The sequence below is a fragment of the Erythrolamprus reginae genome, chromosome 1 (assembly GCF_031021105.1).
Source record: "Erythrolamprus reginae isolate rEryReg1 chromosome 1, rEryReg1.hap1, whole genome shotgun sequence".
NCBI classification, from domain to species: domain Eukaryota; kingdom Metazoa; phylum Chordata; class Lepidosauria; order Squamata; family Dipsadidae; genus Erythrolamprus; species Erythrolamprus reginae.
In genome coordinates this window covers 348785191-348806048 of record NC_091950.1, presented here as the reverse complement: position 1 = coordinate 348806048, position 20858 = coordinate 348785191, and the positions used below count along the sequence as shown (strand labels likewise).

Below are 20858 nucleotides of genomic sequence, written 5' to 3'. Positions count from 1 at the left end.
TTTCATTGTAAACCATATTTTTCTTTATTTTACTATTCCAGTAGAACAAAACGAAACACAGTGAACAAGATTGAAGTCCCTGCTTTCTCAAGACAACAGGCAGCAGTGAGAGATTGGGAGCGGGAGGGGGGAGTCTCACTGCTATATTAGTGGGAAGGACATTCTCTGGGTGTTCACTTCAGCTATAGTGGGATGGATGTTTGGTGGTCAAGCTAAAACTAGAACAAAATCTTCATGGACAGGGGGAGCAAAAACCCTTCAAACGATTGGACTGACCCTTTTCCCCTACAGCAGCATTTTTTGAACAAGCAGACAGACCAAATAAATGTGGAAGGCTACCTGCCACATTATTTACCATTTATAAAAGACACAGAGACCATCTTGAGGGTGCAGTTAGTACTGCCAGGGTTCCTGAGCAAGGTGATGGCACAGGGAAAGAGGGAGGCAGGAAAGGGAGAAGATCAGCTCCTCCTCTTTAATCTACTTCCTCCATGCGTGACGCATCCTCGTCTCCTTCCAGAGGAGGGATCTCTTCAGATACAGCAGAAGTGGATTCTTCAACAGCAACTTCTTCTTCATCAATTCCTAGGAGAAAAGCATTGAGTATTTTAGGCCGTGTCCATTGAGAAATAGCACTACACATCCATGCCCTTAGTATTGCTAAAGGTATGCAAATACAGTGTTCCCTCGATTTTTGCGGGTTCGAACTTCGTGAATAGCCTATACCACGGTTTTTCAAAAAATATTAATTAAAAAATACTTTGCGGTTTTTTTCCTATACCACGGTTTTTCCCACCCAATGACGTCATATGTCATCGCCAAACTAATAATTTTTGCAAATAACAAAAAAATAATTATTGTTAATAAATAATTATGTTTATAAATATCAGGATCACTAAGTGTCTTATTCAATGGTGAGTACCAGTAATAATGGTGAGTAAATGGTTGTTAAGGGAATGGGAAATGGTAATTTAGGGGTTTAAAGTGTTAAGGGAAGGCTTGTGATACTGTCCATAGCCAAAAATGGTGTTTTTACTTCCGCATCTCTGCTTCGCGGAAATTCGACTTTCACGGGCGATCTTGGAACGTATCCCCCACGGAAATCGAGGGAACACTGTATACCAAAAACTCCAAAGCTCACTATGAATTAAGGTTATAACTTAAATGTTAGAGATGTGAGCAAACCACATTTATGCACCAGAGTTTACGCTACCAAATTGTATTGAATATTCTACAACTGAATATTGTAGTTAAGTGTTTTATGAATGTACAGCAATGTGTATGCATGTGTAACGAATCTGAGGCAGGGCGCTCACACTTACTGGTTATGTGAAGATCCAATCTTTCAAACTGCTAGTTTGCATCAGGGCTACAAATATTTTTTGAGTGATTCAGAGTTTGGTATCTGATTCCAGGCAGTGCTTCGTGTCTTTACCCATAGCCAGCCAATAGGAAAGACTGCAGTGTTATGTGGACCACCCCATGTAGTTTACTTTACCTTCTCAGGATACATTTCTTCTTGTTAAAAGGTTAATACAAATTTATGGGAAGATTTCCAGGAATACTGTTAACCAAATCAAAAGGGTATGCTTTCACTGAAGCCAAATATCCACTATTTATTTTGCCAAATATCCACTATTTATTTTGCCAAATATCCACTATTTATTTTGCCAAATATCCACTATTTATTTTGCCAAATATCCACTATTCTGAGGTGAAAACATCAGGGCAAAACACTAATATTGTGAAAGTCACTAGGCAAGTTCTCCCTCTTTAGATAATAAAAGTATCAAATTCCTGAGGAGATTTTAGCAACTCACCTAATCCCAGCTTGATCATTCTATAGATTCGATTGGAGTGGGTCTGTGGATCCTCCAAGGAGAAACCTGAAGAAAGTAATGCTGTCTCAAAGAGAAGTACCACTAGATCCTTGACAGCCTTGTCATTTTTGTCTGCTTCAGCCTTTTGACGCAAAGTCTCTACAATGGGGTGATCGGGATTTATCTCCAGGTGCTTCTTGGCCATCATGTAGCCCATGGTAGAGTTGTCTCGTAAAGCCTGGGCCTTCATGATACGTTCCATGTTGGCTGTCCAGCCATAGGTGCTGGTGACAATACAACAGGGGGAAGAGACTAGCCGGTTTGAAACTGTCACCTAGAAAGATAAGCCAAATTGTTAAGTCATGGCATTTCAACACTGTACGATGGGAGCACAGGTAGGCTCTCAACAACCATAATGACATCAATGCTCCCAACAACCATAAAGGGCAACAATAACACGACAATCTCACCTTTTCAACCTTCTTTTCCAGTATTTCCTTCATTAATTTGCAAAGATTCTCAAATTTAGATTTGTTCTCTTCCATCTTTTTCTTTTCATCTTCATCTTCTGGCAGTTCCAGGCCTTCCTTGGTGACTGATACTAATGTCTTCCCGTCAAACTCCTTCAGTTGTTGAACACTATACTCATCAATGGGCTCCGTCATGTATATCACCTCAAAACCACGCTTTCTCACACGTTCCACAAAGGCAGAATTGGCCACTTGTTCTTTGCTCTCTCCTGCAGTGCCAGAAAGGTGGAAGTGGTAAATCTCCAATTATACACTTGGACCTCCAATAATATCACAGCACAATTCCTTTTTAGATATTAGCTTCTATAAAAGGGTATGTTGTAAATGTACTGGTTCTCTCAATGTGCTGGTTATTAAAACCCTCAAATCCTTTTGTATTCTAATCAATTGCTCCTATCCTACTAGTATCAGGCAAGGGGGCATTCCAGCTCTTTTATGATGTCCGAAGCTGGTGGTAACAGAAAGCAATGCTACTTTTCCTTACTTCATTTACTTTTCTATTTACTATTTTAATATTTACTTGAAATGTCCATAGAACCAATAATTCATAATAAAACTGGATGCTGTAGAAGTTTAAAAGGTATAGATGAGCCGGGGTGGCGCAGCGGGTAGAGTGCTATACTGCAAGCCACTGAAGCTGACTGTAGATCTGTAGGTCAGCGGTTCAAATCTCATCACTGGCTCAAGGTTGACTCAGCCTTCCATCCTTCCGAGGTGAGTAAAATGAGGACCCGGTTTGTGGGGGCAATATGCTGGCTCTGTTAAAAAGTGCTAATGCTGACATGTTGTAAGCCGCCCTGAGTCTAAGGAGAAGGCGGCATAAAAATCAAATAAATAAATAAATAAATTAATCTGTAATTTTAAGCAATATACCGGGGGGGGGGGGGGGGGAACCAGTTTTATATCCACTGTTGGACTTGTATGAAGCCAGTATTTCAGCGTAGAGTAAACCAACTGCAGAAAACCCTAGGATTTTGAAATGCACATTTTATTTTCCATTATGTGAATTAATTTTGCATATTTTAATTTGCATGTGTTACATAACACTAAGGAGAGTCTGGTAGTGAATCACTATTTTTAAGAATGCATTGAAAAAGGAGGTTTTGAAATTTGAATATGACATACAGAATTTGTAAGAGGATAAAAATACAGATATTCACAAGCCCTTCTCAAAAGCCTACTTCCTTAAAACACTTAAATCTGCTGAGAGATTTTCAGGTCAGGTCTCTGCAATGCTACAGTTTAGACAATGAGCCCAGCCTTCCCATGCTACTTCATAAGAGCTAGGGAAGGCAATATTTCAGTACCGATGGTAATGCAGGCTTCCAAAGAACCTAGAAAATTCAATGCAAGTCTTGAAAGCTAAGGTCAAGAATAAGAAGATGGCTGTTCAGGGCAAGCAGTCTTCCTGCCATGTGATATGTTGTTCTATCAGGGTCAATGAATTGTCACTCACCTGTGATGTAATAAATATTTTTCTGGTTCTCCTTCATTCGGGATACATACTCTGTCAGAGAGTTCATCTCCTCTCCAGAATGAGAAGTGTGATAGCGCAAGAGCTCTGAGAGACGTTTCCTGTTCGCAGAATCTTCATGGATCCCCAGCTGATGAAAGTGAATAAGTTTTATACATCAGGATTTATGCAGACTCTCTACCCCATTGCAACAGGGCAATCTAAACTAAAAAGACAAATCCTGATACCCTACATATCAAAATTAAGTATGGAAATGAACAAAAAACGGTAACTGGAGATGACTATAAATCCTTTTCTTTTTATTTATTTATTTATTTATATTATTATTATTATTATTTAGATTTATAAGGCCACCCTTCTCGTGGACTTTATGTAAGAAACAAAGGGATATTTCTAAAAACTGATATACCTACCTAGTTTAGTTCTGTGTGTGTCACCATCAGCATAATTCAATAACTAGTTGAGTTAGGAAACAAACTAAAAAAAAAATATTTTGAATTGTGCTAACAAATCGATGGGGCAGAACTCTCACCTTCAGATTTTTGGAAAAGGCCTCGTAGAATTTTTTATAGTTCTCTTTGTCTTCAGCCAACTCTGCAAAAAGTTCCAGACATTTCTTGACAATATTCTTGCGGATCACTTTGAGAATCTTGCTTTGCTGTAGCATTTCACGAGAGATGTTCAAGGGCAGATCTTCAGAATCCACTACACCTCGGATAAAGTCTGTGGTTTTAAGAGAAATAAACAAAATCAGGGAGGGGGGAGGGGGGGAAACAGCTGCGGCAGTGATGTAATCTGGATAAGAATAGACTGAGCACTTTTAAAATTCCTACAGTGATTGGAGGATGAAGGAGAATGCATAAATACCTTGCATATTTTATTGTCCCTTCTTCTAAAGGGCAATTTATTCATATTTCATGTCTGATTGATTTAATGGACTGAAGTGAAGAGCTCTTTCCCATCCAACAATGATGTGCTATAGAGACTTACTGTGTTCCACTTGGATTTATTGTTTTTATTATTGTTGTTATTATTGTTGTGAGCCGCCCCGAGTCTTCAGAGAGGGGCGGCATACAAATCTAATAAATTGAATTGAATTGAACTGCAAAAAAGGGATTAACTGACCCAGGGTAACTCACACTGGGGGAAGCTAACCAAAGCCCCAAAGAGCCACAATAGGGCAAATATCTCAACGCGATCCAAAGACCAGTTTTCCGATCAAGTTCTCCAACCAAGTGAAGAATTTAAGAATGGCCCAAAAAAGCAAAGGTTCCTATTAGAGCCTCAGCGGTGCAGTGGTTAGAGTGCAACCTACTTCTGCTGATCACCGGCTGCCAGCCGTTTGGCAGATGGAATCTCAGTAGACTCAAGGCTGACTCAGCCTTCCATCCTTCCAAGGTCAGTAAAATGAGGACCCAGATTGTTGGGGGCAATACGCTTACTCCCTGTAAACTGCTTAGAGAGGGCTGCAAAGCACTGTGAAGCGGTATATAAATCTTATTGCTCTTGGACAGCTCATTGTCAGGGCACAATCCCCTAACACTGGACTTGCCTACAGCACTTTCTGCTGCTTCCATGGCTGATGAAGAAGGGAAGCAGCACAGTGCCAATAAGTCTCACCTGGAAAAGGTAGTACCTGTGTACAGGTAGCCTTCAACTTACAATAGTTCATTTAGTGACTGCTGAAAGTTACACCGCCACTGAAAAAAGTGACATGAATTTTTTTCACCCTTACAGCTTTTGTAAGCACCCCCACAGCCACTTGGTCAAAAATCAGAGACTTTGCAACTGGTTCAATATTTATGATGATTCTAGCATCTCAAGGGTCATGTGATCAACGTTTACAACCTTCTGACAAGCAATGTCAATGGAGAAGTCAGATTTACTTACTTAACTTTACTTAACAATTGCAGTGATTCACTTAACAACCGGGCCAAGAAAGGATGTAAAATGGGGCAAAAGTCACTTAGCCACTGTCTCACTTAGCAACTGTTGTGGTTAGCTCTGGCCCAGCTCCTGCCCCAAGGACTGTGGATGTGGGGGAGACATCCACATGCTGCAGGCTGGTTTTGCTCCCGGTGGAATCTGTTGATGAAGGCTCCTCTGACCAAGAAGACATGAGTGACAGGGAGGAGGAGAGTGTGGCAGACAGCTCAGGAGATCAATTATCTCTCTCCTCCTTGGATTCAGAACAAGAGTTAATGATACAGCCACGCATGTGGAGAGCGATGCATAGGCAACAACAACTGAGAGATTATTATCAAAGAAAATGAGGCCACCTGTGATTGGATGGGGCTTTGGTAATTAGTGAGGCTGCTATAAAGATCAGCGTGTGAGTTTGGCCATTGTGGAGGATTATCTGATCATTGTGTTTGGTGCCTGTCTTGCTGACTTCGAACTTGGTGTGTTGCTTTCCCCCCGCTTTGAAACTAAAGCAGAGCAAAGGGTGTTTCACTTTGTGAAAGAAGAAGGACTGTGAATTGCCTCACACTGCAAGCTAAGTATCTCAGAACTGATAAGGGACTTGTACCAATTACCAGTTTGTTTGGAGACGAGGGCTCTTTGCTATAGAAAAAGAGGGTTTAGTTTAAGTGAATTTTTTTTTATAAAGAACACTGTTTTGAATTTTCAAACGTGTGTGTGTCTGAAATTTGTATCTGACTTTTCAGGAGGATTCTGCCAGAGAGCTCGACAGAACAGCAACCGAAATTTTGAGCTCTATTGTTGTCGTAAGCCGAGGACTCTATGTATTCCCAAAATGGTGGCTTTGATGACTGATTACTGCCATTGTCTGTTGCCAAAACCAGTTCTGAGTGGATTAGCGGGTGACTGAATGAAGCATGTCGTGGGAGCAGAGTGATTGTAAATGCAGATTAGTCATCCAAAAGCCAATTAAGCCACTTGTCATTCTAGCTGGGGGGAAAAAAATGCAGGAAGGCTGCAGGACTTACTCAGATATTCTGGGATGAGTTCATCACAGCTGTCCATGATAAAGACCCTCCTGACGTAGAGTTTGATGTTGTTCTTTTTCTTCTTGTTCTCAAAAAGATCAAATGGGGCCCGACGGGGGATAAAGAGGAGCGCCCGGAACTCTAACTGCCCCTCCACAGAGAAATGCTGGGAAGATTGAGAAGAACAAGTTGGTAAATCCACAGTAACTGAATTTAAACATGCCTGGGATTAACATATATCCACCCTAAGATAAAATACAGGAAATGGTTTAAGGGCAGACTAGATGGACCATGAGGTCTTTTTCTGCCGTCAATGTTCTATGTTTCTATGTTTCTAGCAAGCCTGTGAGCCCCTTACTAATTTGCAATTGACTAACATCCACTTAGAAGTGGACGTCCAAAAGAAAGTCATAAATTCAAGTCATTAATTCTCGGTGTTGCCAGGTACTCACAAATGCCTTCCAAAACTAGGATTGCAGGAGGATTTAAGAGAGAGACTCTTCGGCTGCTAGTTCTCTCTCACCACATAAGAACGTTGAAGTTCTGCACCAAGATTTCCCATCATCTTCCCCTTTTATACTATCTGTGATGACAAGCTGTGCATAGAAGTATTCAATGCCTAGATCTACATTGCTGGAGATATTCTTGTCTCCCTCGCATTCTTCTTACTCTAGCGTCCAATATTGGATCCACAATATCCCCCTTCTCATCTGACTCCAACATTAGCACAGCTGGGGGGGGGGTCTGCAGCCTCTGGAGGGTTCCCAGGCTCTAACTCTCCCTCAGGCTCACTTTCCGATTCCTCTGATAAAGACACTGGCCTATGATACCCAGATGGACCCCGTTCATTCTCCTCAAAGCCCGTGATCAAAGGAGCCGGATGCAAGCCAACCATAACAGCCATTAAACACATTTTGTTCTTCCCTTTCTGCAATGTATTTGCTTCTCTGTTCCAAAAATGTTTTTAAGTGGCTTGCTAATAACATAAAAACAAAACAAAGAACAAAGGAAATGCAGCAAAACTCATTACCACAAACATCAGCAAACCGTCCTATCCATTAACACTCTAGAGGCAATGCAATTATGACAATTACCACCACCATTTCCCAAAGGCTTTCTCAAACAGCCAGCTCTTTTTCTTAGGTGCCCGAAAGGTTGCTACTGACTTAACCTCAGGCTGTGCACTCCTCCAAAAGAGAGGGGCACCACCAGAAACAGCATGTCCACCCCTCCCCAATTATGCCAATATGAAGAGAGTTGAAGGGTGCTCTCTCCAGATCTTGGCAGAAACCGGGGGAGAAAATGATCCCAAGATATGTAGGTCCTGCATCATGTAAGGTTTTAAAAGAATGCAGAGTTTGAATTACCCAAAGCTAAATGGAAAACAACATATAGCTCTCTCAAGCCAGTCATTAAATGTGCAAAGTGAGAAATTACTTCAGCTGTTACATTTTTACCTTTGCCCTAAAGCTGGAAAGATATTTGTGGCAAAAACTTCCCGAAATAAGAAAAAAAAAAATTACAGAAAATGTCAGAAAAAAAAATTCCCTTGTGCACCAACAGAAAATGCCCAACTCCTCTTGAAGGTCAAAAAAGGACGGCATCTTGTTCAAATGATGAAAAGAATCACCAGAGACAGACCTCATTTTCAATATTATCTTCTAAATTTGACTTTAACAGGGCAAAGTAAGTAAAAGAGGAAGTCCCTTTCTCTCCTCCACCCACACCTCCTGACTTGAAGCACTATGCTAAATATCACAGTATGGAAAAACTGACACGAGGGCCCGTTATGTACAGTTCCCGTTATTTCCATTCACCTAAGCTTGAGGCAGGGTCCTATTATTTACTGCTGATGTAATAACCGGGGGTGGGGGACACCAAGGTTTTTCCCTTGGAGGGGGAGCTGCCTTTAAAACTCTCATCATGGGACACTTAGTGGTTAAGGAACCCCTTGAAATATTCTCTGCTGCAACAGTCAGAGAAAGCAGATGGAAGAAAAGAGAAGTTGAAAGTTGGGTATCGGTGAGAGCGGAGTTAATGGGGGGGGGGGAGTGAACAAGCAAAGCAGCGGTGTCAAGATTCAGGGCTCTCTACCAGGCAGGTGTAAACAGTAACATTGAGCATGGTCAGTTTTAAAGAAGCCCATCCAGTTCCCCTCTCTCGTTGCCACTCACCTTAACCGCCAAGTGGTCTTCCCAGTCATTAGTGAGGCTCTTGTAGAACTCGCCGTACTCCTCCTGGGTGATATCATCAGGGTTGCGGGTCCAGATGGGCTTAGTCTTGTTCAGCTCCTCCTGGTCAATGTACTTCTCTTTGATCTTCTTGGTCTTCTTTTTGCTCTTGCCGCTTTCCTCCTCCTCCTCATCCGAACCCACATCCTCAATCTTGGGCTTCTCTTCATCTTTAGAGGCTTCTTCTTCCTCCTTCTCGGCTTTCTTCTCCTCTTCCTCCTCTGCCTCGTCGTCGCTGATCTCCTTGTCCCGCTCCTTTTCCAGCTACAAAGGCAAGGGAAGGCGTTACTAAGGGCTGCCAGATAAAATAAGGGAGGGGCAGGTACAGCATCCTTCGCATCAAGGAAATGAGACTAGTCCCTTCCTTAGGAGCTCCAAGCTTGTTTTCTAAGAGATCTTTGAGAACTTTATGCTGCCTGCTTTAAAGTGCCTGTGTGTGTGCGAGAGAGAGTCCAACTTTGGATTCAAAAGAAAACAAAGCAATGCTTCTGAGCACTTGAGCGTTAGTTAACCCCCAGTCTGTAACTTCATGAAGTAGCATCCCTTTTACCCTTTTGTATCTGCCAAGCAGATTTCTTAATACATTTCTATTATAGCCTTTTATAACAATTGGGAATGGGTAACATGCAGACAGTCCTCGACTTGTGGCAGTTCATTTAGTGACTGTACAAAATTAGAACAGCACCGAAAAAAAGTGACTTATGACCACTTATTGGCCGTGGCAGCATCCCTGTGGTCACGTGGTTTACATTCGGATGCTTGACAACTGACTCATATTTACCTCTGTTGCTCTATCCCAAGGTCATATGATGAACCTTTTGTGATATTTTGACAAGCAAAATCTATGAGGAAACCAGATTTACTTAACCCTGTTACTAATTTAAGAACCACAGTGATTCACTTAACAAATCGGGTGAGACGTCATAAAATGGAGCAAACTCACTGAACAAATTTGGGTTTAATTGTGGTCGTTAAGTAGAGGACCACCTGATATAATTATGGTGCCTATGGGGATTCTGATTCATCCAGGTCATGGTTGTCCCAAAGGTGCTTTTATGGTGTTATTAGTTATAACTATTTATTTATTTATTTAGACTTCTATGCCGCCCAATCCTGGAGGACTCAGGTGTATTAATTATAATAAAAGTCTTCATTACAGGCAGAATAAGTCCACCTCACAAGATCATGCAAGATGCTCTGGAACAGTATGTGTGAGATGTAGCATGACAACATATGCATGATGACATCACTGTGTTTATGCCATAGTTTTGACTTCATCAGGTTTGTGACAGTTGGCCATATCTCTCCAATTCTCACTCATTGTTTCCACTTCTGTTTTTTAGAAAAAGAGTGTCTAAATCTGCTTGCTCTGTGTGCTAGTCCTTCAGATATCTAAAGACCATTATTTCTTTCCTTCGTTTCTCTTTTTCTCCAGGCAAAACTCTTCAACCATTTTTCAAAAAACATGGTTGGAAGACCTTTTACCATTCTAATCATCCTCCCTAAGATTAATCAATTTTATACTTGCACTGACTTACTTTCAAAACATATTTTAGGAATGTGGTGAAACCCAATGCTACCAGGGGGGAAAAAAGAGAGAGATTCTCAGCCTTGGGATTGTTCAGAAAGTACTTCCCCAGAAGCAGGGAATGTGAAATCGGCTGTAGTAAAGAGCTAAAAGCAGCAGGGATATTTATTATCAGACCTGTTGCTCGCCAATACATACGTAGAGAGTGATGGGGTATCCGATGAACTGTGAGTGCTTCTTCACAACTTCCTTGATACGGCGCTCCTCCAGATATTCTGTCTGATCATCCTTTAGGTACAAGATCACTTTCGTGCCTCGGCCAATTGGTTCACCTAGAACAGGCAAAGGGAGCCATTTTACCAGGGTCAGATGCTGCATTGAGTTTTGAAGCCTGTGCTACTTACTCTTGAATCTAAACTACTATATTTTTAGGAGTATAAGACGCACCGGAATATAAGACGCACCTAGATTTTAGAGATGAGAAACAAGGAAAAAAATATTCTGAACCAAATGGTGTAATAGTATATTACTTAATAAAATGCCAGTGTAGCAGAATTCCTTTTAAAAACATGTATACTTTTTACAACCATGTACACCTTTTACAAACTTCAAGCTGGACAGCTTTAAGACTTGTGGACTTCAACTCCAGAATTCCTCTTCCAGTCATGCTATCTCAGGAATGGGAGTTGAAGTCCACAAGTCTTAAACTTGCCAGGTTTGAAGACCGAGGGCTCTTCAAACATGACAGCTTTAAGACTATGGACTTCAACTCCAGAATTCCTCCTCCAGCCATGCTAGATGGGGTAATTAGAAGGCAAAAACACACCAATTTTTGCAAAAAATGGGCCTTTTTTGGTCATTTATTTTACAAAAATTTATTTATTTATTTATTTATTACTTGGATTTGTATGCCGCCCCTCTCCGAAGACTCGGGGCGGCTCACAACATGTAAAAGACAAATCATAAGTAATCAACAATTTAAAATTTTAAAGATTTAAAAAACCCCACAAACTAACAGATTCACACACAAGCATACCATATATAAATTCAACGTGCCCAGGGGGGGGGATGTTTCAATTCCCCCATGCCTGACGGCAAAGGTGGGTTTTAAGAAGTTTGCGGAAGGCAGGAAGAGTAGGGGCAGTTCTAATCTCCGGGGGGAGTTGGTTCCAGAGGGCCGGTGCCGCCACAGAGAAGGCTCTTCCCCTGGGGCCCGCCAACCGACATTGCTTAGTTGACGGGACCCGGAGAAGGCCCACTCTGTGGGACCTAATTGGTCGCTGGGATTCGTGCGGCAGGAGGCGGTCTCGGAGATATTCTGGTCCAGTGCCATGAAGGGCTTTAAAGGTCATAACCAACACTTTGAATTGTGACCGGAAACTGATCGGCAGCCAGTGCAGACTGCGGAGTGATGGTGAAACATGGGCATACCTGGGTAAGCCCATGACTGCTCTCGCAGCTGCATTCTGCACGATCTGGAGTTTCCGAACACTTTTCAAAGGTAGCCCCATGTAGAGAGCATTACAGTAGTCGAACCTCGAGGTGATGAGGGCATGAGTGACTGTGAGCAGTGAGTCCCGGTCCAGATAGGGCCGCAACTGGTGCACCAGGCGAACCTGGGCAAACGTCCCCCTCGCCACAGCTGCGAGATGTTGTTCTAATGTGAGCTGTGGATCGAGGAGGACGCCCAAGTTGCGGACCCTCTCTGAGGGGGTCAATAATTCCCCCCCCAGGGTAATGGACGGACAGATGGAGTTGTCCTTGGGAGGCAAAACCCACAGCCACTCCGTCTTATCCGGAGCTTGTTTTCTTGGGGTGGGCATAAGGTCTGTGGAGCCTGCAGAGAATTCCTGGGCGCCAGTAGATGGCAAAAATGTCCCCAGTTTTGTGAAAAATGGTTTTTCACAAAAATTGGGCCATTTTTGCCTTCCCCTAGGAACTCTCTGCAGGCTTCTGAGACCTTTTGCCCACCCAATTTTTACAAAAAATAAGGGCAAAAAACAGCACCTTTCCCCCCAAAATGGGGGCATTTTTGTCATCCCCCAGCACCCAGGAGGTCTCTGCAGATTTCCCAGACCCTCTGTCCATCTCACTTTTGTGAAAAACAGGCCCATTTTTCACAAAAATGGGATGCGGGGGCAGGGCTTCAGGAAAGCAAACATGGCTGTATTCCGTGTATACGACGCACTAAATGATTTTTTTTCCATTATTTAGGAGGACAAAAGGTGCATCTTATACTCTGAAAAATATGGTAAGCAATCCAGGTCAGAAATTAAAAATGGGAGCGTTTCTAGCAAAAGCCAACATTATTATTTGCTCCAAAGATTCCCCTCCCGCCAAATATACACACTGCGAAGTATAACTTTCTAGAAATATAGTCTGTATTTTAAAAGAAATCCTCCTGAAAAGCGCAATGTTGCCTAGAGGGGAAAAATGCTGCTGCCAAAAAAGTATCACATTTTTTCGAGGGTGGGTTCCTCCTGGTTTGCCCAAAGCCATAGTGACCTGCTGGTGACATCACAATGACATCACCAACCTAGTTGGGTCAATGCTGGACCATGGGCACCCCCACCGGTTTAAAAAAAAAATTCTTCTGAGCATGCTGTATTTCCAGCACTGTTCATGCAGTTGCCATCCATCTTGTTCATGCGGTTGCCATCCATCTTGTTTTCAGACACCCCCCCCCCCCAAAAAAAAATTTTTGGCACTAGGCATGGGTGCGCAAAGCGCATGCACACAGCATTGGAGGAAGCAAACTGGCAGCAAGGTAAGTAGGAACCCATCCCTGCCCAGGAGCATCAACATTTCCACCCTCTTTTTTGGGGGGAAAGGTACGTCTTATACTAAAAAAAAAATAACAATGGAAATGAAAAAGAAAAAAAAAAGAGTAAAGGTATTCAATGAAATGTAATTTCTGGTGGCATATGAAAATTTCAGTTAGAGGCATGCCCCACAATGCTAACAAGGAAGGCATTATGTATCTGCATCATAGCCAAAAAAACAGAGGAAAAAGCTGTGGTTTCAGTTGCCATCAGTACCCATTTTAATCTAGTAATAATGCGGAATCCTGAATATGCATTTTATGCATTAAGTTTGTCTTAAGGACAATAAAAATGTAGACCAATCCTTTTTTAAAAATATTAAAGATATTCCACCATCTAATGTTGATCACTCCATCACTGTTCCTTAGTACCATTCAGGATGAATGGTGCAGCAAGTAATGAACAGGCTGTCCTAAACTAAAAACCTCCTCCCTCCTCTCCCATCCCTCTTTAGGGGGCAAATGTTTTCCAAAAGCACAAATCACTATGTACCATGATCAATCCGAACAGTGAAGGAGCCTCCTGCAGATGATTCCCAAGCATATTGCTCATCATCATTGTGCTTGGTGATGACCACGACCTTCTCGGCCACAAGGTAAGCAGAGTAAAATCCCACACCAAACTGCCCAATCATGGAGATGTCTGCGCCAGCCTAAAAAACAAGGGATGCAGCATGTATAACAGGCAACAGTCACTTACAGTATCTACCGTACCAGATTGCAAACACAGGTTTTGACGTAGCTGCAAAAGCATGTTTTGTCCATAGGGAATTCAGCCTCAGCTACACCTTATGCTACATTTAGCATTGCCAAATAAAAATGGGTTATAACCCCGACTACATCTTATGTACATAGAAAGCACATCTTGGACATAGAATTCCCCATCCTGTAAAGTTTGGTTTCGATTTTATTTACTCAATTTGCTTAGCCACCTTCTTCACATAGATGACCCTGGGTATCTGATACCCCTATAACTATTTCACAGAATCCATGCCACCACTAGACCCTTAGGTCATGCCTTATTTATTTTTAAAGCGAGTTTCCTGGAAATGCCTTGGTGAGGTTTTAAAGTACACAAACAAGACAAGCAGTATCTCAGACAGTCAAAGGGTTCCAAGAATCCCTTTCCAGTATAATCAATCATGTCCACTATGTTGTTTTGCTTAAGGTGAATTAGCTTATTCACTTTTTTGGTTATTTAATCAGAACTCCTATTTTGATGCTCCTGCTAGTTTGGCCTCTACTATATAGACATGAAGCTCTGACAATTCTCATCAAGACAATTTTGTCTCTTTCAGCAAATGTCCTTCTACACAGTCAGTTTCTATCTACAGAAGAGACATCCATCGCCAAAGGAATTCAGGTGATCACCAAGTTTGAAGTTATAGAAACATAGAAGATTGATGGCAGAAAAAGACCTCATGGTCCATCTAGTCTGCCCTTATACTATTTCTTGTATTTTATCTTAGGATCGGTATGTTTATCCCACGCATGTTTAAATTCAGTTACTGTGGATTTACCGACCACATCTGCTGAAGTTTGTTCCAAGGATCTACTACTCTTTCAGTAGAATAATATTTTCTCACGTTGCTTCTGATCTTTCCCCCAACTAACCTCAGATTGTGCCCCCTTGTTCTTGTGCTCACTTTCCTATTAAAAACACTTCCCTCCTGAACCTTATTTAACCCTTTAACATATTTAAATGTTTCGATCATGTCCCTCCTTTCCCTTCTATGCTCCAGACTATAGAGATTGAGTTCATTAAGTCTTTCCTGATACGTTTTATGCCTTCCACCATTTTTGTAGCCCATCTTTGGACTCGTTTAATTTTATCAATATCTTTTTTTAGGTGAGGTCTCCAGAACTGAACACAGTATTCCAAACGTGATCCCACCAACGCTCTATACAGTGGGATCACAATCTCTCTCTTCCTGCTAAAAATTATAAATTTTAAAACTCTAATTCCTTTTTATCAGGGTGGAATCAGGGCAACTAAATGAAGCTGAGAATTTACTGCCCTTCCAAGCAATTATGCAGAGTTTGCAGCAGATATTTTCTATTTATGCCTTAGAGCAGTGTTTCCCAACTTTGGCAACTTGAAGATATTTGGACTTCAACTCCCAGAATTCCCTAGCCAGCATTTGTTGGCTGGGGAATTCTGGGAGTTGAAGTCCAAATATCTTCAAGTTGCCACGGTTGGGAAACACTGCCTTAGAGAAACATCTGTCGTTGCTAGGATTGATCTCTCAACCCTCGGAGCGGGAGGAGTCTAGATCATGCACCACTCAATTTTGAGGATATACGTATTTATGACAAACTGATCACACTGTGAGGGATCTCTGATGTCAGAACTAGCCACATGAAGACCCTAAGCATTACCAAAAGCCCAGATTGAAACCACTTACCTGCAATGCTTCCATGAAGGCTTTTGTGCCAGACTTGGCAATGGTGCCCAGATTGTTGACAAGATCTGCCTTTGTCATTCCAATGCCAGTGTCCACCAGTGTAAGGGTACGGTCAAGAGGATTGGGGGTGATATCTATTTTCAACTCCTTGCCACTATCCAGCTTTGAGGGATCCGTTAGACTCTCATAGCGGATCTTGTCCAAAGCCTAGAAGGGTTTAAAATTGTAAGTTTTGTGGATTCTGTCAAGCTTCAACCATTATTCAAGGATCCAGGAAACAAAAGATCTGTTTTAAACCTTAAAAAGAACCCCCCCCCAAACCTACTCTAAAGTATGTCTGTTGCAAACAACCCAAGGACTCATGTACTTAATCTAGACAAAATTTCCAGTGAGAAAAATAGTATAATTTTAATTCCCATTCAGAAGGGCAACCCCTTTGATTTCAAAGGTGCTCATTCTTAGTCACTGAATATTTTATCATAATCTAGCTCTGCTTTATTGGGTTCTAGAAACAAAGGGGGACACCATATTGTTGCTTTCTTGAAAGTAAGGCTGACATTCTTCATGATTTAATCGAAGAATTGAGTGAGATATTTTGCTTTGGAATAAAAAACAATCAGACATGATAAATGCCTCACCTCCTCTCATACAGTACAATGAATTAGATGATCTCAGTAGGCATTGAACAAAAAAAACATGCATGGACTTGAAATTGTGAAATCTGTGCACCATAAAATGGAACAATGATCTTGGCTTAAAGGAATCCACCAGTAATTATCACTCAGTAAAGCCATGTTCATATTTACAGAAGCATGGCAGAGAGGGCAGCTGAAACACAGCTACTTATAAACCAAAGATTGGAAAAAGGGAGGGGAATCTTTGGTAACATGCCCCTAATTGGCTTGACTGAAAGATGGAAATCAAATAGTAGGGTTCAAATAACCACAGGCAAGGTTACAGGCAAGGTAAAATTATTGATATAATGAAAATATATTTTAATTAAAATAGGATTATTAAGAATGCTTTCCCTGCATTTAATGTAGTCAACATTTCAATTCAATAGCAAGCTTTTGAGGCATTCCAGGATTAAAGACTTTTAAAGGACAGATGAGACATTGATTCTGAAGTTATACAACCTGAGATAATCAGGAAGGACTAAAATTGAGAAGTCATAGAAACATAGAAACATAGAAGTCTGACGGCAGAAAAAGACCTCATGGTCCATCTAGTCTGCCCTTATACTATTTTCTGTATTTTATCTTAGGATGGATATATGTTTATCCCAGGCATGTTTAAATTCAGTTACTGTGGATTTATCTACCACGTCTGCTGGAAGTTTGTTCCAAGAATCTTGTAGGATTCTCAAGCAGGGAGTTAGCTACTAATAGGAGCAGAACACAGAGACAGATGGACAGTTTGTGTGATCTTAGCTTTGATTTCATGCCCCATGGCAGATACTCAGCAATACAATTGGCCTATTACGCTAAAACCACCATGTTTCCTTATGCCTTCATATTACAAAGGATGGAACATTAGGGCTCAATTCTCTGTTATTAAAAGCAACACAACAAGTAACTTTTGCAATTCTTGTACCTATTGTTAACTCTCTTTTCTATTACTATCAAAGCAAAAACAAATGTGGGTCTGCTTATGTTTTAGAAAAAAAGGATAGAAGAATATGAAACAGCCATGCAAAAGAACTCATAAAAATTACTAACCTATGGCAGAGGAGCAATAGGGAATTCTACTTTCCCTTCTAACATTTGCTTGATCATTAAGCTAAGCCTAACTGAAGGCTAGACCTCTGCATCCCTCCTTACCAAAGCCATCATTTTTACATGTATTTTTTTAATCAATGCCATTTTTTTTTACCAATAGTATTGAAATAGACCGTGCCTTCAAGAACTAGATTTACTCCTTAAATCTGAAGTAATGTTCTTTAATCAAATTCACTGATCTTTTTTTTAAAAGCTGTTTTTAATTTCAATCATCAGAACACCATCCTATCATGCTATTATAGTTGGGTTTCATATTATAATGTTGTCCAGATGACTCCTCATTTTTCCCCCAATCTGGTCTCTTCCATATTTAACTCCTATCTCTTGAGACTTCAGGGCAAAGGACTAGAAGGAGATTTGAATTTAAATGTTAGTTTTACTCAATCCACTCCAAGTATTAACTATTTCCCTGCACTCGCTTTTTGCTTTTCCTCTGCCCCAGCTCCAAGTCTATATACTCACATCAGAGGCATTGGAAATTATCTCCCGCATAAAGATTTCCTTGTTGGAGTAGAAAGTATTGATGATCAGGGACATAAGCTGGGCGATCTCTGCCTGGAAGGCAAATGTTTCCACATCCTCTTCGCCATGCTGGATTTCTTCAGGCATCTGGAAAACAACTCAAGAGTTGACACTTTTTGTAATAGGCATATACCTTTTTACCAAATGCTCAAAGCTGTATCTTATATTGTGTATTGTAACAGCCAACTACCTTGCAAGAGAATTGCCCGCCTTTTAAGGTGGAGGGCTGAGACTGATAGGCTTGTATTTCAGCCCTAGTTTAGTAGCTGCAGGTTTATTTATTTATTTATTTATTTATTATTTAGATTTGTATGCCGCCCCTCTCCGCGGACTCGTTGGTGAAAATGAGAGAGTGGCTTAGCTGGGGGCAAATGACATGCCTTCTTCCTCCTCTATACTTATGAAAAAAGTAATCCTACTACTAGATGGCAGCAGTGTTCTCCAGCATAAAACATAACCCTCCTTATTCTCTCATCTCCTCCAGGTCCCTAGAAAATTTATTCTAGTAATGAGCATAGTGTTACAGCAGCATATTGCATTTTTAGCTCAGTTACTTCTTTACTAAATCAGAACATCAGAAATCTGAAGTTCCATTGTTCTAGAAAGATGTCAGCCCTTCCAGGTAAAACCAGGCAGGTAACAGGATTAGATAAACTAATTTTACTTTATTGTAAAGCCATAGGAATATAATCTGCCAGTCTGAAAGTACAAACTCAAAGTTTGTACTTTCACATGCCCACATGTACTCACAATTGCCTCTAAGTTGCTTCATTCCTAAATTTCATTCTCTGGTCATTAAACTGCTAGTTTTATTTTATAAAATATATTTTATTTCCTGCCTCTTTTGTCCGATTGTTTCCTAATTAGCAGCATCACGTCCACTCTTTCTCCAAGGTCATCCACACATTCCATTCCATCCATCCATCTTAAATCTAGATTTAGGTTGACTGACTTCCAACACGTTGTGATTCCTTTATCCTAAATTCCACTCCCCCCACCCTCAAAACGAGGATTTATAGCCAGGATTATTTTGCGGTTTTAAAGAGATGTAGGCTCCCAAATGAAGCCTCATAACACGTTTTGCAATGTGAAGATCCACATCTGCTTTTTTTCTTTGTTCTTTTGATTCCTATTTTAATCCTGTTAAAATTTCCACCATCTGAATAAAATCAGCAACAATCCCGTTAGACTGCAGGTAAAAAAAAATTAGGATAGGGTTGGAAGGTGAGACGCTCTCTCTCCATATATATATATATATATATATATATATATATGTATGTATGTATGTATGTATGTATGTATGTATGTATGTATGTATGTATATGTGTGTGTGTGTATATGTGTATATATATATATATATACACACACACACACACACACACACACATATATATGGAGAGTATATATACTACATATATTCATTCAGAAATGATAGAATATCTAACTTCTATCACTTTCTCTTTCTCTCTATATATACATATAGAAAGAGAAAGTGGTAGAGAGAAGAGAATCTATCTATCTATCTATCTACCTACCTACCTACCTTCCGTTAACTAGGAGATGGCGCTCTAATGCCCGAAATACACACACACACACAATTTATTTATTTTATTTATTTAGATTTGTATGCCGCCCCTCTTCGCAGATTTGTATGTAAGTGGGCATTAGAGCGTCATCTCCGATTTAAGGCTGGATGGCAACCTATTTTACAACTAGATAGAAATGAAAACAGGTTTTGGGGGTTTTTTTGCAACGCCGAGAAGTGCGGTGTACTCGAGGAAGGCGAAGGTTGCGCCCAGCTCGCCAGAAGGCGGATAATCGTAAAGCGCATGTGAGCTCACACGCCAATCCGAAGCTCGACGCTCAAGCATGGCAGGCAGGCTGGCGGCGGCGTGAGGGGGGGGGGGGGCAGGCCTGGCACAGCGCGCGCACTGCCATAGCGCTTTGCCCGTCTGGCTAGGCCTCACTCCCCCCCCCTCTGCGGGCACGCTGTGAATTAACCCGAATTTGAGGCACCCGGGTGGCCTAAAAGCACCGCCGGGCCCCCGGGAACGCAGACCCCGGGCGTCGGTAAGGCGCCGGGAAGCACGTGGCCCTGGGGAACCGGCCTCTTCGTCGGTCTTTTACTGCGCCACAGGCGGCCGCGAAGGGGGGGAGACGGCCCCGTTCCCATGTGGAAATCTGAAGAGAATATTCGAGGCTTCCATTTCTGAGGGGCGGAGGAGGCCGCTTACTTTGATCGACGGCGGGAGAGACGAGCCTGGAGCACGGCGTGACCTTCCGACAGGGAGAGCGGCGCAGCTCGGAGAGGAACTGTCGTCGTTTCCCTCGGCCTTTTATAGAGGCTGAGCTCACAATCCTTCGGGCCTTTTTCTCCGTCCGCCTTAAAAGGGCCTCTGCCGAGATCCACAGCACCCTCTGATGGCGGCTGTCGCTGTTTGGGCGGCCTTTGTTCTTCTCCGCTTTGAAATTACACCCCCTCTTATCTAATAATGGGGGAAAAATCATTGCAATTTATTGTTAGGGGCTCTAATCTCTTTTTAGCATCCACCTAGTTATCTTCTACCCTGAAAATTAATGTTTCCAAAAGCTCACAAAACATGCCTTCAATTTGCATCCGAGTATGAAATCTCAATTTATTTTTCTCCCTGTTTGGATGGGTGATGGATGTTACCTCATGAAAGGTAATCTTGATTGATTTGGATTTATATACCTCCCTACTCCCAGAGGACTCTGGGCAGCTCACAGCCCAATAGACATAAAATGCAATATCAAACCCCATAAAAAACAGTATAAAA

General features: G+C 41.6%; 1 protein-coding gene across 1 annotated transcript; it reads right to left on the bottom strand.

Moving 5' to 3' along the window:
* Positions 1–20518, bottom strand: HSP90AB1 (heat shock protein 90 alpha family class B member 1). The gene is made up of 12 exons (XM_070734229.1): positions 20295–20518; positions 18001–18147; positions 15761–15967; positions 13849–14008; positions 10733–10866; positions 8950–9270; positions 6776–6941; positions 4357–4547; positions 3807–3954; positions 2291–2559; positions 1821–2154; positions 1–585 (listed from the first exon to the last, which is right to left on the bottom strand). The coding sequence occupies exons 2-12, from the start codon at positions 18145–18147 to the stop codon at positions 476–478; spliced, it is 2187 nt and encodes a 728-aa protein (XP_070590330.1). The 5' UTR covers positions 20295–20518; the 3' UTR covers positions 1–475.
* Between the last annotated feature and the right edge of the window lie 340 nt (positions 20519–20858).